Raw genomic sequence first — 21,107 nt, 5'->3', positions numbered from 1 at the left:
CCCTGGCCATTCGAAGCTGTGGCTTCATTTAGTGTGGTGTGCTGCCAAAGGTGAGAACGATTATGTCTAAAGTTTCTTTTATACTCGAACGTTTCCTTGATGAAAAAAAAACTCACCTTCAATTTTGAAGCGTTTAAGTAAACGAAAATAACCGTACTGTATTGTCGGATATAGCCTGGAACCCCGTTGTATCGATCTATTAACCCATAAATCACAACTGCATTTAAAAAATTCAAATCTCCCTGAATATTTATTTTGTATCATTTATTTTGATCCTTTTGCCATAATATTTACATGGTAAACATCACTGATATATATTTTTTAGCTTTGGGATATACGGATATTTACAGACATGTCAAACTGGTTCATTAATAAGGTCACGCCATTATATCGATGCATTGTGAAAATCACTCAGTTAGCCAAAGTTTGGGAAGCCTTAACCACCTTTATGTTAGATATTTCAGTCAATTAGAATCAAAGATGTCTGTTTTAAGATGTCAGCATAAATTTAGGAACTTTTAACAGACAGCAAATGTACTTTTAATAAGAACACATTATTAATAAATCTATTTATTATCTACAACGTCTTACGGTACTGGAAACATGTTTTTGATCATTTTACTGCACAAAAATAAATGCGAAAGATTTTCGTGACACTGTTGTAAATGTTAACAATCAGTAGGTGACGTATTTTGCAAAAAATCTAAAGATTTGAAAATAGATCGATACAATGAATAGCACGATACAGTGGGGTTCCTATACTAGCCGACGGATACTGCTTCGATACCAGTATATTCTAAAAAGCATTTTCACTACCATTTATTATTGGCTCAACAGCTTAACTGTTTCAATATTGGTTGTTCGGGATATAGACGAGTACCTTTATTTGTGTTAAAAAGAAAAAGTTACCTCTGCTTCTGCTTCCCTATCTTCTGCTCGCTTCATCATGGCGTTTTTTCTGCAAGGGGAGACAACTGTTAATTAACACACTACTTAAGTGTCGTAAGGGGAAGCAATTGCATAGACAAGTTTTATCATCAGTGTATAGTACTCTTGTTAGAACTGACAAAAATCTTAATTTAAAAATATATACATGTACGTAACAATCTTTAAAGCTTTGGTGACAGTAATGTGGATTTTAAGGGGAAACTTTCCGCCACTGGCAATGATACAAAGTGGTAAAAGTCATCTCCAACAATGTTCAATGCATACACCGTTTCTGAAGTACAATTAATTAGGCCTACTAACTTTAGATACAACCCATTCATGGCCAAATTAAAAAAGAAATGAACAGTAGATCTACTGCCAATCTAGATTATTGCTTTAAATGAATATGTTGTACATATATTTCTATACATGTACATTGTATGTGAAGAAGCCGATGTAACTTTGTATTCATTAATAAGAGTTCTATTCTGATTTGTTAGCGTAGTGTCGGTTATTAAATCATTTACAGTGAGTCGGTCACTATTGTTTTTGAAGGATTAAACATATAAGCGATATACGATTTTAGAAACATCGTTTTAATTGTTCTTCAAAAGGCATACGCATATACATGAACATGGACGACTGCTAATCGTTGACAAAGTAAGGCAGTAATGTCTCGGTTTATATATATACATAGAACTTGTCAAATAACATCTATTGTAATTATATTCTGTCGACAAAGTTTCAGAGTAATGACTTTGGTCATATATACAAACAACCGTTTATATATGGCCATACAACATATTAGAAATCTTTATCTTAATTATATACCGTCGGCAAAATATTAAAAACAAATTGCCTGTCAATGTATTGTAAAATGAATTGTATTGTAAAATGAATTGTGACTACTGTTTTAAAATATACTTGAGGCATTGCAGATCATGCGATCGAAGTCTATCAAAATTAAATGCAAGTAAGAAAATATCGTGTAAGTATGTGCTTAAAAAAGGTAATAATTCGGAAAGAGTATTACGTATATGTTAATTTGTGAATATGGCAAGATTCTTCACTTTCAATATCTTCCAAAATTATAAAAGAATTATAAAGCCTCGAAGAATGTGAATACTTGACCTTTGTGGTTACTCTTACTTTGAATAATTTTACCTTTGTTGTTGTAGGTTTGGATCTCGCCAGGGACTTTCAGTTTAATACAAGTGATGAAACAGTAAATCGCTTCGAGAATTAAAAAATTGTTTTGATGGCTGTCCTATATCAAATAAAAATATAATAATAATGTTGTTTTTTTGTCATTTTAATAAATAAATATCACAGAATGAATAAATATAACAATAATTTACAATATAATAACGATTTTCATTCTAATATAACATATAAACAGAAACAGAAATAGTATATACAAAACATTCGAAAACAAATATGAATCATAATTATGGAGTTTATATCCTTAATGTTTGAAAATCATACATAATATCGTTTGAACATATACTTTCAAAATCATTTTGAAGTTAATTTCTACATATATTTTTTAAAATGTACAAGTATTAATATCATGAGAAAATGCCTTTTGTACTGGTATTTAAGTTGTTCAAAAATTATAAACTGCTCCAACAACTTTTTTTGCAAAGAAATAAACAGTCAATAATATTATACATTATCACTTTCTCATTTAATCTACTTCTTCGACAGTAGGTCCACCTTGTCCAGCTCCCGTGTTCTGTTGCTGACCTTGATTTCTTTCCTCCGTGTAGTTTTAACCATGATAGGTGATATTTTCTTCTGAATTTCCCTCAAGTTTGTATTTCAACTCCTCTTTTTCGGCTGTTTATATTTATTGTCGAGCCATTTTACACACATTCTTTACACGTGTTTTTCACAATTTCCTTGTCTTCAGACGACAATTTATCGTCTGTCACTTCTAATACAGACTGTTTCACACTAAACACATATGCTTCCAGTTTTATTTCGTGCATCCACTCTTTGTTCTTTGTTTCTCGTCCTCTTCGCGATATTTCTCTGCTTCATTCACCATTCTGTCGATATCATCTTTTGAAAGCCGACCTCGCTCATTCTTTATCGTAATTTGTTCATTTTATTGTTACTCTTATCTTGAGCAGAAACATTCAAAGTTCCATTAGCGTCAATATCGAAAGTCACCTCAATTTGTGGTACTCCACGTGGTGCTGGTGGAATTCCGGTGAAGGTCAAAGCGTCCTAGTAAATTGTTGTCCTTGGTCATCGCTCTTTCACCTTCAAATACCTGAATACTGACCTGCTGGTTGATTGTCGGAATATGTTGTAAAAATCTGAGACGCTTTCGTCGGGATTTTGGTATTTCGTTCAATGATTTTTCGTCATCACACCACCCTGCTGTTTCTATACAAAGTGAAAGAGGAGCAACATCGACTAGAAGAACATCTTTGATTGCTTCTGATGTATCACCAGACAATATGGCTGCCTGGACAGCAGCACCGTATGCTACAGCCTCATCAGGGTTAATAGATTTGTTTCAGTTCCTTACCATTCATAAAGTCCTGTAACAGTTTTGAATCTTTGAATTCTTGTTGATCCACCAACAAGAACAACTTCATGGATCTTAGATTTATCAAGCTTTGCGTCACGGAGGGCTTTTTCGACTGGTTCCATTGTTGCTCGAAAACAGGTCAGAACACAATTCCTCGAACCTTGCTCTTGTAATTTTGGTATAGAAGTCAATGCCTTCAACACAAAGAGTCAATTTTCGATATTTGCTTCGGCACTGCTAGACAATGTTCTCTTTGCTCGCTCACACGCCGTCCTCAATCGACGTAAACTTCGTGCATTTTTTACTCATGTCTTTTTTATGTTTACGTTTTGAACTCCTCAACAAAGTGATTTGACCATTCTGTTATCAAAATCCTCACCTCCAAAGATGTTGTATCTCCCGCTGTAGATTTCTTACTTCGAAAATAGATCCTTCATCAATTGTAAGAATGGACACATCAAATGTTCCTCCTCCAAGGTCAAATATTAACACATTCTTTTCAATCGTTTAAGTTTTTATCAAGTCCATACGCTAAGGCAGCTGCTGTCGGCTCGTGTTTGAATTATTCTCATGACATTAAGTCCAGCAAAAATTGCCCCGGCATCTTTCGTGGCAAGTCTTTGAGCATCATTAAAGTAAGCTGGTACTGTAACGACAGCGTTCTTAATTTTTCTGACCAAGATATGCTTCTGCACGTTTTTCCTTTCATTTTTTGTCAGAACATTGGACTAATTCTCTCCGGTGCAAAGTTTTAATTCCTCCTTGTAATTCCGGACATCTGAGTTTTCGGCTTAGCCCGTCAGTCATTGGCCTATTTTAAAACGGGCCAATGTTTGGCATGCTTTCTTGAACCACTACTGGTCATCGAACTTGCGACCCTATCAGGCGTTTTGCGTCAAATAATACCGTGGTTTTGCCGGGTTCGAATTTGCTGCTCTGATTCTTGGCCTTGCATCACCAATGTCAATCTCTCGGAGATCTGTTGATACGCGACGTCAGCTAGGCGTATGGTTTCTTGTTGCTGCTGGTCATTTGCGAGTTGACTTTCCACTTGTCTCCGTGCTGGAATACCCAACACAAAATATGTGGTTCGAGATCTATTCCTATCGGCAGGTGCACTACATAATTTGTTGTAATAGTACTCTGTCAGCTGGTTTAATTTATTAACTATAAACCTATGTATCACTTTTCCAAAATCGTAAAAATTGTATTTCTTCACGCTCGGCATTAGTTTGCTTTGCTTTTGAATGTAATTGCGCTATGTACTTCTCTTATAGAGTTTTGTTGATCTTTCGGGAGACTGTTTCTAGCTAGAAACATTAATCATATATAAAATATGAGAATTTAGAACAAATCTAGTATCGAAAGGAAGAATAATCCTCGCGAGTGGCGATAACATTCACGAATGGTGATTAAAGGGAGGCAAAACCCAATAACGTGAATGTTAGTCGGCGGTATGTAATGGCCATGCTAATTTATGACTCTCATCAAGTTTTCATTATCGTAGTCAGTAAACTGTTAACAGTTTACTTTCCCTAAAATCCCACTGTTCAAACACAATCCTTTCAAAATTCAAAGCAAGTTCTATACAGTATATACGTTTTTAACGAACAGGTACTATATGTGACCAGCCCTTAAAATTATCTTGCTAATCATTTTATGAAAAATGTAAAAATATTTTTGACATAATTATTTATGCTATATTTGAAATAAAGGACTTTGAGGATGCCTTTAGCACTATATTTAAAGTTTAAAAAACTACAGTTTTTATTCAAGATATTAAGCTAAATTTGTATATTCACAGTACAAAAACATGAGAAATTTAAGATTTGCAGATGATGAATTCTAGATTCTTCCCATGTGGTAGCTAGTGATTTAGTGGGTAGCTAGAAAAAAAACAATTTTTATTTTATTTTTAAGGCCCATAGTAAGTCTCCCACCGAAGTAATCTACTAATCCTCAAAAGAGTAATCGATGTACTTACAACTGAATCAGGGTGCGTATGCCACAAATGAAAAGTTTAAGAAGTCAAAAACTGGGAGATAGGGAGGGTGTGTAAAAACATGATCGAGAGTTTTAAAACAGCATGTGCTCGGGATAAAAAAGAAGATCAAAGGTTAAAAAACTGATTTTATATATAATTGGAGCCAAAGGTGCATTGATTTGACCTAAAAATCAAAATTATTTTTTGCTAATAATATATAGTTATAGACAGACAATATAAAAAAAAAATTGATTTTTTTTTTTTTAATATATGGATATTATTAATACATGAATAACAAGATTAAACATATTTAGGTAAAATCAATATGAACTAGCACCTGATTGGAGATTGGCAGAGCCGAGCAATTGCTTGATAGAAGGATTCAGTAGTAATTCAGCGGGTAACGAATTTGGTATTTGGAAGTTTGTTCCACAGGTATGTGATGTGTAGAAAAGACGTCAGGTTTTTGCATGTAATTGTCAGAGCCTATGTGGGTGGAAGAATATGTCTGGTATTTCAAGGTAGGGGAGAGTAAATGCTACAAGATTAAGATATAACTGGGCATCCAGGTGCCTCTCCCCTCACACACATACACACCCTCTAGTGTGCTATGGCTAGTTTATTTTGGAATTCTGTACGTGACACTTGTATTTAATTAAAGTAGTTTTTACCCATCTGACTAATATCTTTTAGATCATCTCTAGGTTGTGTATATTTGTTTGTGTGTATGATGAACAACTAGTGGGATAGTGTTCAGGTTGAGGTCGAACAAGGGCTTGAAGAATTCTCTTGTGTTTTGCGTTTCATGTTTGGTAATGTCATAATAAGTAATGAATAATGAAGTCCGGTGTTCTGGTTGCATTTGCTGTAACTCTGTATACATGTATATGTTTTCCAGTTTAGGTCTAAGCTGATGTCTTAACTAAGATGATTACCCAAGAGACAGATTAACAAAATAAAAATATTTTTTTAGATGCAATTAAGGTATAAAACCTAGCCTTATTCATTCGGCGTGGACGGTTTGACACATTTTACAAGCTTTTTTTAAATACTGTCAAACCGTTGGAAAAAGACATTGCCCGTCCAAAATTGTATCTCGATGTCTTTTCTTGACAAGTCTATTAAATAAGTTACAGTAAGACTGCATGCATAAGACCTGCCGATGCAACATACCAAAAACGAACAACAATTTTCATTATACACGGGAAACGTAAATACCTAAAATAAAACTAATCAACAGACTCGCTAGTCATTGGCACGTGTCTTAGAAACTAATAATTTAGATTAATCAAAGTGCTGCAGCTACTGAATGCGAACGGGACATGCAACCGGAAGTAAGACATTAGTGTACTTTTTTGTTTAGAGAAAAAACAAAAAAGCATCTTACAGAAAGATATAACAGAGAAATGTTGTTCCACATACATAGTTCACGATTTGTGAGAGCAAGTTATATTTTTTAAGTGTGTCTGTCCAATTTCTGATATATGATTTCAGATTTTACTTCAACAGAACAAGTCCAAGTTTAATACAACGAATCAATTTATGCCTAAAAACTCTGGGTAAAACTCTGTAAATCAGTGTCCTTATCGGATTATCACAAGATATGTAAGTAGAAAGAGAAAACTGTCTAAAATAAAGCAGTGCAAACTAAACCTTCAATCACCTAATCCGTGAGTAATGTTAATTAGAATTGCTGCGTATTATATCATAGTGGGCATTGATAGACAATAAAAATAAATCATTTATTCTTTTTATTTTTATTTCTCTGGATATGTCTCATTAAAAAAATTTTTTTGGTGAAAATATCCCGCGAATTAAGTGGTGTTATTTTGTTTTTTAGATGTTTTTTTTTTCATTTACGTCACTTTTTAAAAAGCGGCTGGTCCCTTGATCATTTTTCACAGGTCTAAAGTCCATTTTCAACTTTGTTTTGCTTCTTGACGAAATTGTATTTATTTATATTTTCGATAAAGTATTGCCATGTCAACCAAAGTAAGTATTCCGCTAGTTTATACATGTATAACGTGTACCTCGTTCGAAAGTCAGCACACGACGCAGAAATCTTTTTAGAAAAGTGTTTCTTATCGCTATTATAATCTCATAGCAGCTCATAACAGACCTAAAGAAAAACTAATGTAAACAATTAAAACAACAAGAACTCGGACGTAGAAACTGATATATCACTCCTCAATAAAGATTACCAATGAAAGACATAACGGTGTACGTAGGTGTTGAAAAACTCACCTTTGTTACATGCATTTCAAAATAGAACTTTATATAATACTAACCATAGTACTGGGTATGTCTAGATTTTTATTAATTAAGCTTGCATGAGATATGTCAGCTAAAACCCGCGTTAATGAGTCACAAAAGGGTTCTTTCTTTTGATTAAAACGCGCGAGTTTATTCTTATAGGCCGACGAAAAACTTGAATCTGTTAAAATGTTTGTTTTAATTGGAAATATTTTATTTCCCTGCTTATAATTTTCTCTATGAATTATTTGAGCTTATCCCTTAATTTTGAGCATAATTGCTGTCCTACTGTCTTTCGAACAGCGGGTAAATCGTGTTCAGCATTTTTGCATAATGCGCAATAAACTACGGGGCTACAGCGTTTTTTAGCAATCAGAATCGTTATCTTAACTTGGAATTAACTTAATCTTGAAATTGAAAAAGGGTAAATCACGGAAGTTTTTTTAAGATATCTCCGACGAGAGAGAGAGAGTGTCAATGTGATAGTTATCGTGGGGCTGTTAATTGCGGTGAGGACCACATGCTCGATGTAGCCAAAACGAATCCCATGTGTTAGATGAACATAGCTCTGAACGCGCCTGAGGGCGCGTCCGTCGGCAAAAAATGGACCAATATACACGCATGTGAACGAAAACAAACTCCCTACACCAATGACAACATTTAGGAGCGGTTATCATCCTTATCAAGTGTCACGGTATAACCGTCTCACAAAAAATCTACCGCGGAGATGTTTATGACGCATTTCGGCCAATTGGAAAGTCATTGGGTTTAAAATTCAAGTTCAAATTCTAAGTAAATCTAAGCAAAGAATCCTCCACAGATACATCCCAAGATTTCCAATAAGTTGTCAGTTCACGTCATTAGTTGCTTCTTACAGTGGTCGGTTGAAATCCAATTTTAATCGTCATGGGAAAAATTCAGTGAAAGTGGTAAAAGGAGCCGTGCGGATTTTGTTGGGAGGCAAACAGACAAGGGCGTGTTGACGTATCGAACAAGTTATGCCACGTATTATCATAGGGTTGTCGGCGGTATTGATGTGTCACTCCCCGGGCCAATTCCCCCCCCCGATCACCCCTCTAAAACCTCCTACCTCTCAAAAACCATGTATAAGCTGCAGTATTTTTTCATTTGAAAAACATGTTTAATATTTGGTTATATGCTTTCAATCAATACCTCATCTCCCACCAACAAAATAATTTAAAAAAATGATATTAGTAAAGGTATGCAACTCGCCGCCAGTTTTTCAGCACCATCTAATATGAGAACGCCATATACTTTTTGCACACCAAGATTTCCGATATCTTGGTACCAATGGTAGGGAATGCGCTTACTCTTAAAAGAATTTAGTGTCATCACTATCATTTTTCAAGATTTAGGAAGATATGTAATGCTCAAAGTCACCGCAAAGCGCCAACTCGACAGAGAACCTGACCGCTGGGTTTATGAGCTTATAAGCAATTAAACATACCCTGAGGTCAGACTGTGTTAACTGTTACTATATCAAATATTTGTTCCGAACGGAAAGTTCTTTACATAGTAACCCATCTAACCAGTCAAGTACCCACAAAAAGTAACTGTGTCGCTTGTGTTTGAGATACAGAAGTCAGGGCCTTTACTTCTATATACAGGGGCCGTAGTAGTGCTGCTGTCCCAAGGAAAATCTTAAAAACATGCAGTTTTTCTGCCCCAAAAAATTGAAATTTACAATCGTTTTTTTTCTTCCCCCCTTGTTTGGCAAATATAGACCGTGTGATTTTCCCCAAAATTAGAGGGCTTTGGGCTGCGTTTCCGCCATACTGGTGAAAAAAAGCCTCTGAAAGGATAAAACCGGAAAGTTGTAGATGGTACAACCACGATCGTTGTTAACTTTCCAATTCTTAAAAAATAGAAATCGAAATTTATGACTGAGACTTCCAAAATCATACTTTCGTAAAGTTTGAGGCCAATGGTGATTTCCTGAGCAATTTGAATATCTTGGAGCCATTTGCTCATTGGCTCCCTGCCAGCTCGAGCCCTGATATCTATTGGGCTGCATTTTCCACTGCCTGGAATTGGGTACACTTTAACCTGGATGTATGATTTTAACTATTTCATTTTATTTTCAGTCCATTTGATGAAGAATGCACTCTATGACAGAATCTGTCTGGGTTTTGGACCATGATTTACTTTGAGTGCATGTATGGAATGGTTTAAAACAGTTCAAGTGGTATGTGAACTAAAAGCTATTGTTTTTTCTAAGATAAGTGAATAGCATTGTGATTGTCGATGATAATGTAAAAAAAATAAAGAAAGAAAGAAAAAGTTAGGTGAGGGTAAACTAATTGAGTCAGAAAAAAGTAATAAATGGAAATTAATGCTTGGTTGTTTCAGAAAGATTGTGAAATGTTTTCATAAATAATAGTAAAATGGAATCTATTTCAATTCAAAAGTTCACTTTTCGAAATGCCATCAGTATTATAGCCTTTCATCAATTACAGTCCTCGAATTAACATTTTGAAGTTACTGCCAAATCGAGCCAGTAACATTTGAAAGTTTACTCGCCCGAAACCAAACTTTATAGCCCGAATAAATTTTTTCAAAATTTTATGTTTTTCTTTTTATCTTTAATAGCTGAATGTAAATACAGAAACACAAGGAAATCCAAGACAATAATCTTGTGACATAATTTATTTTATTGTGTATTAACCTGGCTGTATCATGAAATGTATTTTTCACGGGTTTACTACGACTAGCATTATACTTTGATCACGTCGTTTGACATGGAAGACGGAAACTTAAAAACTCAAGTTGGTTTCCCAATAAAGTTACTGCTGCTTTAGCCATGGCTACACGGAATGTAAGCCAAGACAACAGTATGGACATGACAAAAAAAGTGCGTGTTTGGAACACCATTGATATCTGAATTTGGCGCTCGAAAATTTACCGTCGGGACCGGTGCGAGCAAAACTTGATTTTTTAGTCGCCCCGAATTTTAATATTTTACTAGCCTGGCGATTGGGCGAGTGCTAATTGCGAAGACGTCATTAAAATATATATTGATGTAGATCTATCTGAATAATCAGAGACTTTAATAGAATTAATTTAAATTGAATTAGATTTTATTGAAATACATGTATTCGATTCACAACTTGAAGGTGGCTTAATATGAAAAAGATCTATCCATGAAAAAGAAATCAGATGTGACCTGATAAGAAAACGTCTATACGAAAAAAAATAGTCTTTTGTTATCTTGAGTAAGGTCAGTATCTATATAATGATGTTATTTAAGGGATCGATGATCTGTCTTTCCCTTTTAGAAAGATGACAAGAGTTAATGAGTATGATAGAGTATTTCTAAGGGAAGAGTTAAGTGTTGAACAGCTCTATATAATTCATAGTTTAATAAATATAATTAAGAGGATTTTATTTTTTCAAGTAGAGTACGAATCTTTAGACGGACCATATGCAACATTATGCCAAGACTCTTACAAATTATACATTAGAATTAGACAATAAAAGTATTTTTGTTTCACCAACTTTTTACAAAAACACTCTTTGCCAAAAACAGCTTTTGAGACAATTACGGAAATGTCCAAGTTTCAACTAGAAATGGTAGGCTTTTCTATATGTTACGAGACTTCCTATGTTCCTACATCTTGAATTTAGGAGATATAGAGATCTATTCAGTTGTATTATTGAATTGGATAAGTTTTTAGCATTAAATTGAATTCATTATCTTGCGTGACTTCTCTTAAGAAATGTCCGCTCGTCTTTGTATAGTAATACACTACTTATATTATATAGTCTAACAGCTAAAGAGAAGATAGTAGGCTGGTACCGATACTGGGCCAAAAACTTGTCAGAGGATTTCACTATAATGAACTGATGAGAGATATTGTCCAAATTCAGTACCAGTGAGATTGTAGCTTGGTCTGTTTACAACGACAACAAGTCAAGATTTTATTACTTTCATTCATCATGTTTGTGCAAAAACTTTTAATAAATGTAGCCCAAGCGCTTTCTCAAATGTAATAAGCACATAAATTTGAGAACGCATTAAGTAAAGAAAAGATTTCCGTTAGAATGACCCAAAAAACCCACGAAAAAACAATAATTATTTGTATTTTTAGCCGTTTGTTGTGACACTGTCTATGAAGTAATTAGTCTTGAATGGAAAGGTCTGTGTAACACTAAGATGTAAAATTCGTAATCATATGAGACAAGAAAAAGCACAAAGTGCTGAAGGTACCTCATTCAAAGTTGTTGTTCATTCTGATGAATCTACTGGGAGCATTCATTGCCATAATAATGCCTGGATCTAAGGCTTTTATGCTTTAAATGATCAAAGAACGGTAATTAATACCGTATTCTAACACGTTCAAGTTGTTATTCTACTCAAAATAAATTTTTTAATATTTTTTTTCCCCTTTCTGTAAAATGTAACATATTTGAATGTGACTGAAGTTTAATAATCCATTAGTACCACGAACAGAATTTTTTAAGGCATATTTCTTAAGTTATTATAGTTCTGCATATATTTCAGTTCTTGTTAGTTATAGGATGCTCTAAGCCTAAAGGATTCTTAGTGTTGCCTATAGCTGCCAGCATACATTAAATGGTAGAGAAGAGGGTTCCTGATGTAAGTTTTAAGTTAATAAACCCCTAATTTCATCTTACAGAAAATGAAGTCACAATTTAAAAGCCATTCTTCACCATTTCCTTTATCCAAACAGTTAACATAATCCAGGTGAAGCAAGCCCTTTTGGAGGCTCTACCATACTTGTTCTAATTGAACTGCATAATAGCTAAATAGGCTTCTATAGTTATATTTTATTGTAGAATGAATATTCTTTGAAATTATTCACAATAAAGTTGTGTGATTTCTGGCAATCCAGTAACATAGAGCACAGTGGATGTAAATGTAGTGTTAAATTTAGTGTATATTTAACTACAGTCTAGTGTATAATTTACTTATAGGATGGGGTGAAACATGCCAACACACAAAAGACATTGAGCCATGTACCTAGTGAGCTTAGGGCAGAAGAGGCAGAAGAAGTTGGTGTTGAAACATCTGCTGCAGGTACTGAGTATTTAACCGGCAGAACTGTCAGTTATATATAGTCTGTTGAAAACAAAAGCATTAGAGTCATATGGTGAATTTCAAGCTGGTGGAGTAAGACCTCAGGTGCGTCTTCCTTGATTACTTCAGCACAATTGGGCACCTGAAGTATAAGACCTGTACGGATGAATCTTAAACTAGCAGTGATAGGCTTCTCACAGAAAGAATTCAATAATTCTGCTATTTTGTCTTGTTGATCAATGTGAAAATTTTATGCGCCCGTTTGTATTATGGGAACGCCCCTGGCGGGCGGCGTCCAATTGGAACGCCCCTGGCGGGCGGCGTCCAATTTTGTCCGGAGCATATCTCCTACATGTATGGAGGGATTTTAATGAAACTTCATAGAAATGTTCACCACTATGAGGAGCAGTGTCGCGCACAAAAGAACCAGGTCTCTAGGTCAAAGGTCAAGGTCACACTTAGAGCTCATTGAAAAATGCTTGTCCGGAGCAAAACTTCCACATGTTATAGAGGGATTTCAAATATTACTTGGCACAAAATGTTCACCATTGTGAGGCGGAGTGTCGCGCGCAAGATTCAGGTCCTTGCGGCCAAAGGTCAAGGTCACACATAGAGGTCAAAGTTCAGATAAAAATTATGAAGATGTGTTTATGGACCCATTTAGTCATCATTTATTGAGGGATGTGTAACCAAATGGTCATATTATCAGAGACTATGGCTGTGATACATATAATTTAGGTCAATCATATACAAGGTCAAGGTCAACTAAAGATGATGAAATAGTCCAGATTTTGTCCGGAGCATATCTCCATACACGCATGGAGGGATTTTAATGAAAATTTCATAGAAATGTTCACCATATATGAAAGCCATGTCACGCACATGAACTAGGTCTCTAGGTCAAAGGTCAAGGTCACACTTAGAGCTCATTGAAAAACGCTTGTCCGGAGCAAAACTTCACATGCATAGAGGATTTCAAAATATAACTTGGCACAAATGTTCACCATTGTGAGGCGGAGTGTCGCGCACAAAATTCAGGTCCCTGCAGCTAAGGTCAAGGTCACACATAGAGGTCAAAGTTTAGATAAAAATATGAAGATGTGTATAAGGGACGATTTAATCATCATTTATTGAGGGATTGTAACACAAATGGTCATTATCATGACTACAGCTGTGACACATGTACTTTAGGTCAATATATGCAAAGTCAAGGTCACTAAAGATGGTGAAATATCCAGATTTTGTCTGGAGCATATCTCCTACATGTATGAAAAATTTTTATAATACTTTATGGAAATGTTCACCACCATGATATGTATTGCTCCATGCATGATCCAGGTCTCCAGGTCAAAGGTCAAGTCACACTTAGAGCTCATTGAAAAACGCTTGTCCGGAGCAAAACTTCTACATTCATAGGGGGATTTCAATATAACTTGGCACAAATGTTCACCATTGTGAGGCTGAGTGTTGCACGCAAAATTCAGATCCCTGCGACCAAAGTCAAGGTTACACATAGAGGTCAAAGTTCAGATAGAATTTGAAGATGTGTATAGGGACCATTTAGTCATCATTTATTGATGGATTTGTAGCACAAATGGTAACTATCATGACTACAGGTGTGACACATTTAATTTAGGTTAATATTTGCAAGGTCAAGGTCACTGGGGATGATTAAATATCCAGATGTTGTCCGGAGCATATTTTCTACATGCATGGAGGAATTTTTAATGTTTACTTTATAGAATTGTTCACACCATGAGACGTAGTGCCCTGCACATGAACCAAGTCTCTAGGTCAAAGGTGAAGGTCACAGTTAGAGCTCATAGAAAAACGCTTGTCTGGAGCAAAACTTCTACATGCATAGAGGGATTTCAATATAATTTGGCACAAATGTTCATCATTGTGAGGCTGAGTGCCGTGCATAAAATTCAGGTCCCTGCGACCAAGGTCAAGGTCACACATCCTGTGCATATTTTCCCTACTGATTTGTTTTAAGGTTCATTTAACAACACAGTGCCAAGAATAAAAACTTGCTTGCTAGATAACACTTATCCATAATGCCCCCATCTCCATCTAAAGCTTTCGTAAACGGGCGTATTTTGTGACTATGGCACCCTTGTTTGATATTGAAAACAATGTAAATAAATGAAACAAAAGACAACTGTGATAAGGTTGTAGCAGTCCCTTTGTTTTTAATAGTTTTAACACAAGTTTGTGAAAGTTTACCAATGTAATTTTTTTAGTGATAGCATTCATGTAAGATTTAAAAACTTTGCTCAAATTGCTCTATAGGCTGTCAAGTGGACAACAACATAAAGAGTACTTACCTTCGTTGTAGTTTCTTGTCCCATTATATTATGTGCTATGTTAAATTGTCATCAGAAATGCTACTTTATTTAGCATATACATGACAGACATATATTTTGTATGTAAACTAAATTAGATTTTTTTTACTGCTGTTCAGTTACAATAGACATCGATTAATTTACATCACGGTGGTGACTATAATTTTGATCTACATATACTGATGAGCCCCAGCTTCTGTTTTTTTAGTCAGTCACTTAATAGATAAGTTCTGAATATTGCTGGAAATATAAAATCACAGAGAGTGATGATCAAATCCTTGACTGTTCATATATCTCTTAAATGGAATGTGAATAGTAAGTGTCTCAATAAAGTTAAACCCTGCAATCAACCTTGTGTGGATTAAGTTTATAAATTCTTGTCCTTAAATGTTATCTAATATTTTTTCACGTTTTTTTTTTTTACCAGGGATATCAAGGATACTACAGTTGGCACACTATCTCAACGTATCACAAGTCAACTGATGGGACTGAAAGGTCTACACGCTCATGCCCAGGATATAAATAGCTACCTACAGAAAGTCTCGTCGGGACAATTACCTATAAATCATCAGATAATTTACCAGCTGCAGGACGTGTTCAATCTACTCCCCGATGTTAACCTCCAACAGTTTGTGAAAGCTATGTACGTTAAAACGAACGATCAAATGTTAGTGGTATATCTGGCGTCATTAATAAGATCTGTCATAGCTTTACATAACCTTATAAACAATAAGATTCAAAATAGAGATGCTGAAAAGAATGAAGGAAAAGATATTACTAAGGAGAAGAAAGAAAAGAAAGACGAGAAAGAGAAAGAATCAGGAAAAGATGGTGAAAAGAAAGATAAGGAAAAGGTGAAGGATGCAAAGAAAAAATGAACTGACCTATAGGACTGACTTATTTAATATTGTAACAGTTTCAGAGGCATATCTGCACTATACTTAAACTTTCTTGATAAAAAAACAACATTTTTCAAAAGGTTGTAGTAAAACTACACTTTCTTTCTGTTTGTTTTTAAAACTTCACAAGTTATCAGATTTTGAAAGCATTTATAACTGTCAAACCTGATGTAATGTTGAAGATGAAAAATGAATTGTAATATGTAAAATAGTGCTAAACATTGTTATAGCTTTCATTTATAACAAAATAAAATTGATTCATACATTTAAATTACTTGTTCCCTTGTTAAAAATGTACTGACATAAAACCGCACTATCAAACAATAAGCACCTTCTTGTTTTAGGGGTATCAGTGGCCGAGTGGTTAAGGTTGTTTACTTTAAACCTCTTGCCTTGAGCCAAGTGTCTTCAGATTTTTTATGTGAGAAAGATATCGAACCAGCTTATGGAACGTCAGAGGTTCTACTTCTGTGCTTGTTTATGCCTACAATAATGTAAAGATGAGCACCTGAGGTCTTCCTCCACCAGTAAAGCTGGAAAGTCGCCATATTAATTATTATGACCTATACCATGTTAGTGTGATGTTAAACCCACAAAAAAAACTTATATTCAATCTTCTATGAAAGATTTTGAAATTATCTGCAAAAAAAAATGAATACATTGTTTTTAAAACTGTCAAACTTTCATTAAATTTATAATTCCAAACCAGTAAGTTACATAATAGTATAATATCATTATTATTGACACTAAAAGCTAGAACCCAAGGTTTCTAATATTGTAAAAGTTGATCAATGCTTGAAATTTCTCAGACAGGCATTTGAGTTTATAACATAGATATTGAAAGTCCTTTTTATGCAGGCTATAAATGTGTCATTTTATGTTTCAATACAGTGTAAGTTGGAGCCAGCCATGCTCTTCATCATGTCTCAGACAGTCGCTGTTGAGGTTTTCATCGTGTATGATACATGGTGGATGATATAAAGCAGCTTCTAAATGGCAGTCTTTACCAGTTCATACAAATGCTTGCAATCAAATTTCGCAGCTTAAATTTAGGTCAAAATTTCAAGAACAATTTACTTAAAACATAAGGAGACTTTTATCCTGGAAAAGGTCATTGATGCCTAAAAGGAAATGGTGTAAACCAATGAACCTTCCCAATAGTGGGCAGAACTCGGTGTTGATAAATGCATTTATTGAATGCCGCCCTTCCATGTTGATCTTTGTTTTTAATTCTATGAATTCTGCTTTTATAAATGAAGCCTTTCCATTAGGTTTCAAAATTCCACTTATTCACTCAGAAAACTTACATGATTACCTTTGTAACCAGGGAAATTCAATAAACTTTTTGAGAAAACCGTGTTTTTTGAATATCAACGAAAAAAGATCCATTCTTTATGTATACATAAATATGCAAGGGAGGTTATTTGGTGGAATTTTATATTTAAAGAAAAACTAGTTGTGTTTCATGTCTTACTAAGTTTGTGCGAGTCTCAAAACTTTGGTTTCTTGAAAAAGAAACAGTTTTCATTTGTTTGTACAAAAGGCACATTTCAGTCAACAATTCAGGGCTTTTTTTCCTTCTATAGCAGGGGCCGGTATAGGGCTGCTTCCCCAAAGAAAAATTCTTTAAAATCATGCAGTTTTCCCCAAAAATTGAATTTACATCAAGTTTTTTCTTCCCCTTTTGCAAATATACCGTGTATTTTTTCCCCAAAATTAAGGGCTGGGCTGCTTTCCCAACCTGTGAAAAAAAGCCCTGCAATTGTATATACATGGCAAATTGTTGAATTTCATTAATTTTATATTTGATGTAAATCAGTGTAAAAATACACGCAACATAACCACAAAATAAAGTATCCCATATAAGAAATTTCACATGTGGCACAATCTTTTTTCTTGGCACTGTTTTAAAATAATTAATACCACCAATTTCGGGAGAGTAAGCTAGCTTTTAAAGTATTTTAAAAGGTCAATCGCATTTTACAAAGTTATATAGCCATACAAGAAATAAAACTTTAGAAGCTATGACTGAGCAACACCACTTGTTCAAAACTGATCAACATTAATTTTACACGATCATAAAAATTTAGACTGGGTATGTATTCATGCTACTGGACACCATTTTGTAACTGGATAATGGTGGGAGGTGGATTGGAGGTGTTTGCAATGTAAAGTAATGAAATGTAAAATCAAGTATTCTTTAAAAAAAACAAATTTATAATGGTAATCTCACTACATCCTGGAAGATCTACATGTAGTTAAACTAAATTAAAGTCGTACTTAGACAGGCTTTTACACATAGAATAAAACCCAAGCTATGTTGGAACATCTTGAAAGATTATATACTTGTATTCAAGTAATATTTTGATCTTGAAATCCCTTTGTTAACAATGGGCAGCAATATAGTCACATTAGAACGAGTTTGGTTGAAAATGCTTTATGAATTTCTAAATGTGTCTTAAGGTAAATCTGAATGTATAAGAGGCGTATCCCAGAACACAGATGCCTGCACATTCCACTGTTTTGTCAATCAAAGACAAATGCTTTGATAGCAGGATTGACAGACATGATGAAATCTAAATGCCTCTTCTACCCACACTTAAGTGGGTGCACTAAATCAATGTAGCAAAAAATTGTATATTATATTTATAATTCCCTAAATTCCTTCCCATAAATCTATAATATCAGATCAAGTCACTCTATAAAGGTACATGTATACACAGATAATAAAAGTCAAGATTGTTTCTGAAAATGATTTAATAATATTCTTATAAATAGCACAAAAATGTAAAATCGAAATAATTTATTTATAATTCATTCACTTTTAAAAATGTAAAAACTGAAATAATTTCTTTATAGTTTATTCACTTTTTATATTGCCTATCTCTTGATAGCTTAAGAAGGCATTGATAATAAATAAGTTAGTTACAGCAAATTTTCAGACTTTAAGTTGGTATAATTAGGATTACATCTTTGTATAAATGTATTTCATTTGCAGGGTACAAAATAAGACAATTTGACTAATCTGTTGCACGGGTGTTCATATTATACAGATTCTATTAAAGCAACATATATTTGATCACTAAAGGCCCAATATGCCCCAGAAATGCTTCAGGTTTACCATATTGTTTCCAATTAAAGCCCCCTCTCTAATTAGCACCCCCTCACCACATTTTGTAGGGAAAAAACTCTTACCGTATAGATTTATAATCCATAATGAAAGAACAAACCAAAAAATCCAAATCTTTTTATTTAAAAAGAACAATAAATTACACTCTAGTAATGTAAAATCATTAAAAGAGTATAATCCTGTAATATATATTTTAGATCATAATAATGAATAATGATTTCTATAATTGAATTATATCTTTGATAGACATATTTTAAAGAAAATTTTATAGTTCTAATTAGCATTCCCCTTTTGAAAAAAAAATGCACCCCCCCCCCCCCCCGCATTAAATAGAGACAATATGGTATTTCTCAAAGTTTTTTTATATATCTGGTGTGCTTTAAACAGTTCCCAAAATGTTACAATTGGCCAATTTTCTTAACCATTTTCCTTCTGTTCCTTTTTGACAATGAGTAGAGTTATAGTGATTAAGCATATTGTATGGAAGTCAAAATACTACTTTATTTACATTTTACTACTTTAATCACAACTAATTCTAGATTTAGTGCTTCTTTCTTCAGGTTACAAGCACCTCACTTGCTCCTAAACCATTATTTAAACATTATAAAACGCATGCTTGCACTTTCTAAAGAAGTAAAAATTTATTCATTTCTGAGGTATAATGTGCCTTTGCTGCAATCAAAAATAACACCTCTGATATTTTTGGTTACGCTCTATGTTGAGGTATGACCTGCCTGATATTTTGTACCTTCACAAACCAAACAAGAGGGCCATGATGGCCCTGAGGTCGCTCACCTGTATATAGGCCCCCCACCCCCCACCCCCCCCCCAACGTTGCAGGGCCAATTTAACCCAGGGGATTTTATTGCACAAACTTGGTAGACACCCATAAGAAAATGTTTCATGCTAAACATCTAAGCTCTAGCTCATTGGGCTTTTTAAAAGAAGATTTTTTTAAAGTTTTTACTATACACATATAGTTAAAAACAATGACACCCCTGGGGCGGGGCCAGTTTTGACCCCAGGTCTTTTATTTGAACGAACTTTGTAGACACTCACCAAAAGATGTTTCATGCTTAATATCTTAACTCTAGCTATTTGGGTTTTTTCAAAGAAGATTTTTTAAGTTTTTGCTATACACATATAAGGAAAATCAATGACCCCCGGGGCGGTGCCAATATTGACCCGAGGGCTTTTATTTGAACAAACTTGGTAGACACCTATTAGAACATGTTTGATGCTAAATGTCTTAGCCATAGCTCTATGAGTTCTTTAAAAGAAGATTTTTAAGTTTTTACTATATGCATAAAGGGAAAATCAATGACCCCCGGGCGGGGCCAATTTTGACCCCACAGCTTTTATTTGAACAAACTTGGTAGACACTTATTAGAACATGTTTCATGCTAAATATCTTAGCTCTAGCTCTTTGGGTTCTTTAAAAGAAGATTTTTTAAGTTTTTACTATATGCATATAGGGAAAATCAATGACCCCCTGGGGCGGGGCCAATTTTGACCCCAGGGCTTTTATTTGAACAAACTTGGTAGACACCTATTAGAACATGTTTGATGCTCAATATCTTAGCCATAGCTCTTTGAGTTCTTTAAAAGAAGATTTTTTTTTTTTTACTATATGCATAAAGGGGAAATCAATGACCCCCTGGGGCGGGGCCAATTTTGACCCCAGGGCTTTTATTTGAACAAACTTGGTAGACACCTATTAGAGAATGTTTGATGCTCAATATCTTAGCCATAGCTCTTTGAGTTCTTTAAAAGAAGATTTTTTTAAGTTTTAACTATATGCATATGGGGAAAATCAATGACCCCCCGGGGCGGGGCCAATTTTGACCCCAGGGCTTTTATTTGAACAAACTTGGTAGACACCCATTAGAACATGTTTCATGCTAAATATCTTAGCTCTAGCTCTTTAGGTTCTTTAAAAGAAAATTTTTTAAGTTTTTACAATATGCA

The 21,107-nt window shown here is 34.4% G+C and overlaps 1 protein-coding gene and 1 pseudogene across 1 annotated transcript; one reads left to right on the top strand and one right to left on the bottom strand.

Annotated features, from left to right (window-relative positions):
• Positions 1-1,835: 1,835 nt before the first annotated feature.
• LOC132729170 (heat shock 70 kDa protein-like) lies at positions 1,836-4,217 on the bottom strand (annotated as a pseudogene).
• An 11,300-nt stretch (positions 4,218-15,517) lies between these two features.
• LOC132729167 (26S proteasome non-ATPase regulatory subunit 7-like) lies at positions 15,518-16,280 on the top strand. The gene has a single exon (XM_060714914.1). It carries the CDS (start codon positions 15,593-15,595, stop codon positions 15,986-15,988), a length of 396 nt encoding a protein of 131 aa, XP_060570897.1. The 5' UTR covers positions 15,518-15,592; the 3' UTR covers positions 15,989-16,280.
• The last annotated feature ends 4,827 nt before the right edge of the window (positions 16,281-21,107 follow it).

The sequence above is a fragment of the Ruditapes philippinarum genome, unplaced genomic scaffold, assembly GCF_026571515.1.
Source record: "Ruditapes philippinarum isolate M1 unplaced genomic scaffold, ASM2657151v2 ctg8068_1_1_1_1, whole genome shotgun sequence".
NCBI lineage: Eukaryota > Metazoa > Mollusca > Bivalvia > Venerida > Veneridae > Ruditapes > Ruditapes philippinarum.
This window is presented reverse-complemented; position numbering and strand designations above follow the sequence as displayed.